This window comes from Cryptomeria japonica, chromosome 5 (genome assembly GCF_030272615.1).
Source record: "Cryptomeria japonica chromosome 5, Sugi_1.0, whole genome shotgun sequence".
NCBI lineage: Eukaryota > Viridiplantae > Streptophyta > Pinopsida > Cupressales > Cupressaceae > Cryptomeria > Cryptomeria japonica.
The window spans coordinates 865372643-865382422 of NC_081409.1; the positions used below are offsets into that span (position 1 = coordinate 865372643).

The 9780-nt window shown below is 32.2% G+C and overlaps 2 protein-coding genes across 2 annotated transcripts; both read right to left on the reverse strand.

The window, feature by feature from the left end:
* Positions 1-3592: 3592 nt before the first annotated feature.
* On the reverse strand, positions 3593-4170 carry LOC131073186 (small ribosomal subunit protein eS6-like). The gene is made up of 3 exons (XM_059220282.1): positions 4040-4170; positions 3859-3972; positions 3593-3755 (listed from the first exon to the last, which is right to left on the reverse strand). Exons 1-3 carry the CDS (start codon positions 4144-4146, stop codon positions 3593-3595), a joined length of 384 nt encoding a protein of 127 aa, XP_059076265.1. The 5' UTR covers positions 4147-4170.
* A 4009-nt stretch (positions 4171-8179) lies between these two features.
* LOC131876260 (leucine-rich repeat receptor-like protein kinase PXL1) lies at positions 8180-9298 on the reverse strand. Its single transcript, XM_059221161.1, has 3 exons — positions 9100-9298; positions 8714-9006; positions 8180-8605 (listed from the first exon to the last, which is right to left on the reverse strand). The coding sequence occupies exons 1-3, from the start codon at positions 9296-9298 to the stop codon at positions 8180-8182; spliced, it is 918 nt and encodes a 305-aa protein (XP_059077144.1).
* Positions 9299-9780: the final 482 nt, after the last annotated feature.

A 9780-nucleotide genomic window follows, 5' to 3' on the forward strand; every position in this document is an offset into this window, starting at 1 on the left:
TTTAAAGGTTAGTTTTCAAATTTAGTTAGGGTTATGGTTAGGGTTAGGGTTATTGCTTAGGTTAGGGTTTTTGGCTTGGGTTACTATTATGGTTATGGTTATGGTTTAAATTTACATCATGGTTAGGATTAGGGTTTACATCATGTTTGGAATTATGAATAGGGTTAGGGTGTACATCATGGTAAGGGTTAGGTTTAGGGTTATTATTAGGGAAAAAACTATCCAACCCTTAGGTTGTACCAAGATATTAATACCTTTTATATATTATTAATACATTGTAATAGATGATTGGTGCACCTAAGGGCTATAGAGCCATTCCCTAATTTTAGAGTTAGGGTTTAGGGTTATGATTAGGTTAGGTTACAGTTAGGGTTAGGGTTAGGGTTATGATTAAGGTAATGGTTTAGAGTTGTGGCTAGGACTATGGTAAAGGTTATGGTTTAGATCATCATTCAGGTTAGTGTTAGGGTTAACATTAGTATTATAGCTAGGGTTATGGTTTATATCATGGTTAGTGTTAGGATTAATGTTAGTGTTTACACCATGGTTAAGATTAGGTTTAGGGTCAACGTTATGATTAGGATTTGCATCATGATTAGGGTTATTGTTACGATTATGGATAGGATCAGGGCTTAGGATTATGGTTAGGTTTAAGATTTGAATCATGGTAAGGGTTAGGGTTATGGTTTGGGATAGGGTTTAAAATTAGGATTTGGATGATAGTTAGTGTTTACATTATTATTCAAATTAGGGTTAGTTTTAGGGTTTGGGTTATGGTTAGGTTTAAGGTTATATAATTAAGGTTATTGCTAGGGTTAGAATTTACATCTTGATTAGGATTAGGTTTAGGGTTAGTATTACAATATATTTAGGGTTTAATTACAGTTAGATTTAGCATTAGTATTCAAATAGAGTTAGAGTTTAAGGATAAAGCATGGTGTGAGGGTTAGGATTATATAATAAAGCTTCATTTTAAGGTTAAAGTTAAGGTTTAATTAGGTTTATGGTATTAATATAAATTTGAATTTACTTTGGAGCATTTAATATATATGCTATATGATTTATTTGTTGCTGAGGAGTGGAGTATGTGGAGGATATTTTTCTAATAGCTTTGGTGAAAGTGGAAGGATTATAAAAGGTAAGCTAATTAAAAATGATATAAATGATAACTATTTTTTTATTCTCATTGATGAAGTTAGCTCAGTTACCATTGAAGTAACACTAACATCATAATATTATTTGATAAAAAAAATTATTTGAAGCAGTGGCAGTAATTAATATAGATAGGATCGGTATTTACATCAAGGTTACAATTAGGGTAAGGATTATGGTTAGTGTTGGGGCTTAGGACTATGGTTAGGGTCAAGGTTATAGTTTGGATTATAGTTTAGAGTTAGGATTAGGATTACAATTAGGTTTTACATCATGGTTAGGGCTATGATAAGTTTTAGGGTTAGGATTATGGTTAGAGTTTACATCATGATTCATCCTATGGATAGGGTTAGGGATAGGGTTAGAGATAGGGTAAAGGGTTAGGGTTAGGATCTACATCATGGTTAGGGTTAGGGTTGGAGTTAGAGGGTTAGGATTATGGTTAGGATTATTGTTTACGCTTACAAATAGGATTATGGATAGGGATAAAGCTTACATCATAGTTATAGATAGGGTTAGGGATATGGTTAACTATAAGGGTTAGGATTTACAAAATGATTAAGGTTAAGATTATGGTTAGGCTTAGGGTTATGGTTATAATTATGGCTAGAGATAGGGTTGTTATCATAGTTAGGGTTAGGATTAAGGGCTACAATTAGTATTATGGTTAGGGGGTAAGGGTTATGATTATTGTTAGGATTTACATCATGGTTAGGTTAGGACTTAGGTTCAATTTAGTTTAATGTTCAATTAGGTTCAATTTTGGGTTATGATTCGATTTGGTTTATATTAGGGTTCAAGTTATGTTACTAATAGAATTATGGTTTAAATAAGTGAATTTTTCAATTATGTTAAATGGGCTTAAGGTTCAACTTGGTTTATTGCTAGGTTTAGGGTATAATTTGTTTACTATTATGGTTAGGCATTTTGGTTTAGTGTTAAATTATTTTTAGGGATAGGGTTCAATTTGGTTTAATTTTAGGATTCAATTTGTTTTACTATTTGGTTAGGGTTGGAGTTAGGATGAGCATGTAGTTACTATTTGATTAAGGTTGTCCCTATGTTAGCATTATAATAAAATTACAATTATTGATCATGGTTACCATTAGGGTAGGATTAGGGTTCAAATAAGATTACAATTCAATTAGGTTTAAGGCCATTGATAAATTAGGGTTCAAGTTTGATTTAGTTTATTGTTAAGGGTAGTGTTAACTTGATTTAGGCATTAGGATTAGCGTTATGATTCAACCTGGTGGTTGTAGTTTTATCTTATAGTTTTGAAATTTAAAAAAAATGGTTAATATTGATCAATTCATTAATTTTTCAAATTTGAGAGTTATATTTGTTATATTGATATAGATGTTCTTCTATGCTTAAGCTAGTTTTCCATATTTTATTTATTTAATTAAACTCAATGATTCCTTTCAATAATATATCTATGTTATTTTTATTTTCTATCTAAAATCCATTAAAATATTCATATATAAAAATTTAATTAAATAAAAAGATAAATATTATATCTATACTTACATTAATTATATAGAAAAAACACTACATTGACAACTTTTATTACTCTGCCTTGAATATACTAATTAATTAAAATAAACTTATTTATACTGATGTCAAATATAAATTATATTAGCAAATTTTCCATCACCCATGTTAACTTGGTAGTTATCTTTGTGAATAAAATTAGACACTGATCAACAAATAAAAATAAAGAATGACATAATTTATTTTATGTCTAGCTACAATATTGTTTTTATTCTTTTATTTAATTAGGTAACATAAGCTACCATGGTTAGGACATGTGCACTAAGTGTTTTGTCCTCTTACATATATTTAAATATGTATCTATCATTATTCTTCTAACTCAAATTTGTTGTATATTATGAGAAAAATACACTTGTAAGTTCAAAAAAAGAAATAATTTAATTAATTATTTGTATGTAAACATATAATTCATATCCCTACAAATGCCCATGAATTTTCATGTCTAATTTCTTCTCTTTTTAGAATAAATTATTTTATATGATGAAGTACCTATATACTTTCTAAAGTTTATCACAAATGAAATAGAAATTTTAAAAAAAAAATTAGAACTTATCAGGGAGATTGAACATTGTATTCTTTTATATTAAAATATATACTTCATTACATATAATGTTTCTTTCTTTAATTTATTAAAATTGTGCATCTCTTAATGCCATGTCTCTATGAAAAATCCATGTCTTTAGTGTATACACGGATGCCTTCACTCCCCCTGCGGCGACTGTAGGAACGCCTCTCGACGTAAACAGGTAACAAACAAATCTTTATCAATTACCATACCTGCTCTTTCAAACCCAATTTGTTCCGACGAAAACTAAAATAACCTCACCCTTTGCTGCACAGAAACCAAAATTAAAAGCAAAATTGTATGGAAATGAGGCAAAGATTATTAACCTGATTTAGATGTAAAAGTCCGACGGTATGTGTTAACATACTTTCTAACGTCATCCTCCTTGGAAAGATTGAACAGTTTTCTAATCTTTGAAGCCCTCTTGGGCCCTCGCATCCTGGGTTTCTCAGTATCAGTAAGACCAGGCAGACCATTTTCTCCTGCAGAAAGATTTCAATGGAAAATGCAAAAACTTCCATAAAAATCAATGATTTTAAAAGCTTGACAATTTCACAATTGAATACAGAAATAATCAATATTTAACCTTTTTCACGATAACTAAATTCAAAACAGAAAGGTCGGGACTGACAATGCAGCCTCGAACAGATTTACGCCTGCGTTCTCCATCACGCCTTCCATATCCACAAAAGCAGGGGTACCTGTAAACAAAACCATCACATTTTTGGTATGACCATGAATCAACAAATTGAAGTACTCTACATTAACAGGAAACTTGTATCTGGAACTTCACCTCGGTGCATGAGGAGCCGGACACGGCCTGGAGTAAGATCCCCCTGTTTCATTGGAAAACCCTGCTTATCAGAGCCTCCCATTATCTTGAAGATGTAACCCTTGAACTCCTGAAAATTAGGGTTTTGGATTTCCATATATTCTTGGAAACTTCGATTTTCATCATCAGTTTGCTGCAAGGGCTTTCTATCTCATAATTGCAAAAGGATTTAGATTAATTTGAAAACAACTATGAAAGTTTAAAATTCAATAAATGATTTGGATTAATTTGATGATTTAAAAGCAATTTAATTTAGATTAGTTTTACAATAATTGTTAAAAATAAAAGATTTTGTAGTAAAATGTTTTAGCAATATATGAAAACAGTTTTAATAGCATTTTATGCAGATGTCATAAGAAATAATAATAAGAAAATTATTAGCAATCTTGTGTAATTCAAGCTTATATAGCGTTCCATTTAATTCGAAGGCGACATTTTTTTGTTTCTTCTGTAAGAGAGCATAAACATGAGAGCTACCTCCTCCTTTGTTTTTATTTTTCTCCTCTCCAAATCTTAACTCTATAATTTGAAGATTGCTCGCAGAAGTAAACTTCTTTGCAAGTGCAGTGCAGAATATTTGAATAAACAACCAATGCAAAGGTCACTCTAGATTGATCAAAGCCAGGCTTATTATGATATTTTTGCACTCTGTACATAGGATTTTTCAACAGAGGTGGTGAAATTTGTCTTCGAGCTGAAGAAACTTTCATCACTTAGATGATTAAAATGAGTTTAAGGTAGCAACAAAATGTAAAAAAACTTTGAAAACTGGTATGAAAAAAAAATACTTATTGTTTTGACTGCAGGCAAATTAAGGATGGAAAAATAATAAAATGCTACCTGTATAGATCTTAAAAAATAGAAACCCTGGCTATTTTTAAACCGCTATTCATTTTACCTTTGCAAATCTTTCACTCTGCAACCCTTGCCAGAGACTCCTCTGTATTTTCAAAATCATGCAAATCTTTCACTCTGGAACCCTTGCCGAAGACTCATTCCTCTGTATTTCCAAAGCTGTTTAAAAACTAATGCAATTTCCGTTCACATTCTCATCTCTGTATAATTTTTCTTAAAATTTCTTTCTCCAAAATTAAATTCTGAGAATTAACATAATCTTTCGATGTAATTTTGACCTCTGAACTTTCCCCCTTTCATATTATGTGTCATCCCCAAATATGAATTACGCTATGTTTCTATAAATCTCCGTGGAGGGATAAAGCCTCATGCATAGAAATGTTTTTGACAGCTATTGTCTTTCAAGACTTTTGACAACTGTTTCTTTGATACACGTGGTTTTTCCACGAATTACCATGCCATTGCTCAAGCATCTTAGAATTCAGTGACCAAAAAAATTCAGAACAAGTCTGACAGCCGATAAATGTTGGAAATTAAAGCTGTGATTAATTTGAGGAATATTAATCTGCAATTTTTATTATTTTCATTTTTTAAAATAAGAAATTAATTTATAAGATCATCAAAACAGGTAAGTATCTATGTTCCTCGTTCATATCTCTCACACACTCTGAATAAATAATTTTCAATGCATATTTGATTAGATTCTTAAATTAATTTTCAATTTTTAAATTATCTGCTTTGGGTTCACCCGAATTTCTGGCCTGATCTCTTTGGTTTGGCCCTCGTATGTTTGAATGTACCGAAGCTCACTGTACAAGCCTGAGAGAAATGGAAGAATGCTTCTACCATGCCAGAAGACTGCATTTACTCTTGTTGAATGTAAGTCATGAATCTGTTAGGAGGACGGGTAGGTGTAGGATCTTTGGCTCACACTTCCTTATAACTGAGTATGAAAAAACTTGTATCCAGGTTTCTAATATCTGCATATTCTGAATCACAACTGAAACTAAATGTTGATAGATTTAAGAACCTTATGCCTATTTTGGGTATCCGTGTTTGAAACATTACAGCATCTTCTCCTCGAGGAGCATTCAGAAACATAGCAAAGATCATGTTACTGTCTAGTTGTAACCATTAACAAGTTTGGTTAGGGAGAAGGATTACCTCTTATCTCTTAATATGTATACTTAAATATTTTATTGAGAACATATTTGCTTATAATCTGTTTAATTCACACCTTGTCAAAGACCTCAACTAAAATGGTCCCTCCATTGATAAATTTTGTCTGAAGTAATGTTAGTTCACTTTCACATTAACCCTGATGAACAATTAACTGAATTATTTGCTTCGTGTTCTTGACATTTGATGGTCAAAGTTTGTTGGGAATACTTATTATTTCAGTCTTTTAGGGAGAAAATTCGACATTGAGAAAGTACTAGAAGAAGTGGAAGATGCTTGCTGGTTTCATATTCAGATTAGATTCATTCTTGCAGGTTTTGTTACAATTAAAAAACGTTGTGCAATTTTTAAATGAAGATAATGATATACCAAATTTGAAAGTTTCAGTAGTAAGATTCATTTTTTCCCAACAATCTTATAATATTAATTACCATTTCATGAAATAGAGAGATGTAGCAACTATTCTATATTTCTTTAGAAATGTCCTCGGACCTCCTCTGTAAGCTGCATTGACCGTCTCATGATATCACCTCATATTTTGTGATCTGTATAGGTTGATATGATTTTAAAGTTCTTTTTGGTCCTTGGAAAATAATAAATTTATAGTCAGTGGGACCTGATCTTGGTGTCACTGATATTTATCATTGATAGGTGCTTACTAGTAAGAGATTTGATCTTCCAGGAATACAATTTAGAAGAGATGATTTTCTACAAGAATATAAACTTTTTTTTGTAACCCCTTTATATATTGAAAGTGAAATTCGTCCTCGGTGTTTTGGGTCTGAATATTTGAAACCATCATCAGGGGAAAGATAGTATTGATGCACAACAAACTCAAAATTGGGCTCCCTATAGGGACAAGCCTAAAGACTGGCTGTTCATTTATTAATTACCTCTAATAAATTTCACCAACAATCTGAGATGTTGAGAATGAGTTTCAATATACACAAAGATTCCTGAAATATTTTCTATAGATACTAGGAATAGACTGTGAAAATCTCTTTCTTACTGAATAGTCCTCTGTTGATTTTGTCATTGTCACCAAATGCACAAGAAAAAAATGGAGGTCCTGAGAGCAATGGTAGATTGTCTCATTTATGCCAGAAGAAGATTATATTGCCTTGTGATGAGCGTAAGTCATCCATTAGTAAGGTGGACAAGTGAAGGATATCTGGCTCATGGTTCTTGATTTCTCAGTATAAAGGATTTGTATTTAGGTTCATATTCTGGTTTCCAACAGAAAACAAATGTTTATAGATATAGACAGTGATACCTTTGGTCGGTATTGCCATGTTCCAAAATTCACATCATCTTTTCCCCAAGAGCACGCAGACACATAGCTAAGACCAACACTTAGTAGTTACCTCTCTTAGCTAAGGAGAGGATTACTTAAATTTCAAGATGACATTGTATGTACTTCTTATGATCATTTTAAATTTTCAATTTGTGCCTCATGGGGGACTGTTCAGCTTCCTTATGTAACTCCAAAACTGCCAGTCGGATGTCAAAATTACTAGATGTACGACTAAGGATAATTACCATGCATTTAAACTGCATGTTTGTGTGTTGTCAATGGACCAACTATCCTTTGGTGCTAAGTTAAAAATCAATAAAAATCAGTTCTTTCACCATAAGCAAAAACATTAAACTTTGATCTTCAACTTTGTGCAGGAACTTGACGCTATTCTTGTTTAAATAAACAAGACACATTGAAGTGAATGAATCTTAACATAATGTATAACAAAAAAATGTCAAATCACAATGATAAATTTATAATATATAAAGTTATATAAAGCACAAGAATAAAAACATTAAGTAGAAATTTTTTATTTTTCAATTACATATATTATTTTAAAATAATCTATAACTTTTATTAAACATAATATTAAAATTATTTATATACCACTATTTTGAATGAAATAATTTAGAACAAATAAAATCGATTAATACCAGAAAAAAGATGAAACATCTCACTGCACCAAAAATCACCATAATAAAAATGTTCACCCTGCTGAAGAATATCATGGTAGCGCTCTTCCGATTTATAAGTTTATATCGTAGATAATGTTATCTTTGTCTTGATAAAGTTTTCTTCCTTTGTCATCGCAAGTAGAACCTTTGAACAACAATACACTCTCTACACTCTTCAAATTCCAATAACACTGTGGTAGCCTCTGCAATGCCTCACACTGCATTATTGTCAATGTTTTACGTGAAGGTAGAGCTCCTTCTTCCAATGTTGGTAGTTGCTCCATCTTCCTCAAATTCACCACTGAAAATACCTCCAACTTAGGAAATCCTCCCTTCTTGCCAAATTCTTCTGGAAACTTCTCAATGTTGGAACACTCAACTATATGCAAGTGCTTTAGACTTGGAAGATTGTGCAAGTTAGGTAGTTGTTTCAACATGCCACAACCGAACAAACTAAGATAGCCCAGATTTTGAAATTCACAAAATGAATTTTCTATCTAGAGTAACTAAGGACATGTTAATAAAAAAGTTCTCAATTTTGACATGGAAATTATGTCTTGTGGTAGGATTTCCATACCCATCAGATGCATACATAGATATTCCACCTGCTTCATGGTTCCCAACATTCGTTTCTGAATTATATCACCATTATTATGAAGCCCCAACTTTTTTAGTTTGTTTAGGGTGCCCAAATCGCTAATTGGAAGCCGATCCCCTATGCACTTGTTCCACTGTATATTTGATGAAGCAAATGCATCCAGGTACTCCAAAGACGTAAGGAGTGACATCCCATAAGGCATGTACTGTAGATGTTTGCAGAAACTAACGTCCAACAGTTTTAGAGAAGTCAAATTAGAAATGTCGGAGGGCAGTTGTGTAATATCAGATCGATAATGATCTAATATTTGCAGGTTTTTAACAGCAGTGACAAAGTTGAGCAATCTCTTCAGTGGCACAAAGGATTAACTGAGGTAAAATGAACACTTCAAACATCCCATGTTTTTTGGCAACGACTGGAGGGCATTCCGTGTAAAATCCAGGACCCTGAGAGCGGTCATACTCCCAATCACTTCTTTTTGAATTTCCGTCAAAGAAGGATTACAAGAGAGTAGCAGGGAGTGGATATAAGGAGCTCGGAATTCTTGTTGGAATGTGTAATCCCAACCCCCCAATGAACCTATAACTGCCATCATTGTAGACATTTAAGAAGCGGAAGCTTCAAGATTGAGAATTTCAAAATTCTGATTTCTAAACCTTATCTCTATCTGCAAACTTTATCCCGACTCACTGCAGATGTGATTTATTATGTTGACAGTAGCTCCTACGTAGACCTTCTGAATAATGCTCAATAATAGAGCAACTCATCAACATTTGTATGAGAAATGACATTATAAATATGGATTCTTGGGTAGCGTACACAACACACAGAAGAAACAAACAAAAGTGTTTTTTTTACATGTAAGAGCAGCAGCTCGTCTTATGTCTTAGTAGATTCTCAGTTTATTTTCTTTGTGAGAGCAGAAGCTCTATTTTCTTCGAGTTCAGTTTTAATTGTAAGAGCAAGGGTTCTCTGTCTACTGAATATTAGTTGTTCATCAAATTTATTTGTGACATGGCAGAAATATTGTATGAGTCTATTTACCTGATTTGAATGATCATGTATGTATTAAGC

What these genes read in the sequence shown, in the direction of transcription:
- LOC131876260 (XM_059221161.1), bottom strand. Translation starts at nt 9,298, where the DNA reads ATGGCAGTTATAGGTTCATTGGGGGGTTGGGATTACACATTCCAACAA. An exon ending in GTTGCCAAAAAACATGGGAT is followed by an intron (nt 9,007 to 9,099) that starts GTTTGAAGTGTT and finishes TGCAAATATTAG; the next exon opens with ATCATTATCGATCTGATATT. An exon ending in TGTTGGGAACCATGAAGCAG is followed by an intron (nt 8,606 to 8,713) that starts GTGGAATATCTA and finishes TAGTTACTCTAG; the next exon opens with ATAGAAAATTCATTTTGTGA.
- LOC131073186 (XM_059220282.1), bottom strand. Translation starts at nt 4,146, where the DNA reads ATGGGAGGCTCTGATAAGCAGGGTTTTCCAATGAAACAGGGGGATCTT. An exon ending in GTTCCAGATACAAGTTTCCT is followed by an intron (nt 3,973 to 4,039) that starts GTTAATGTAGAG and finishes TTTTGTTTACAG; the next exon opens with GTACCCCTGCTTTTGTGGAT. An exon ending in AATTTAGTTATCGTGAAAAA is followed by an intron (nt 3,756 to 3,858) that starts GGTTAAATATTG and finishes AAATCTTTCTGC; the next exon opens with AGGAGAAAATGGTCTGCCTG.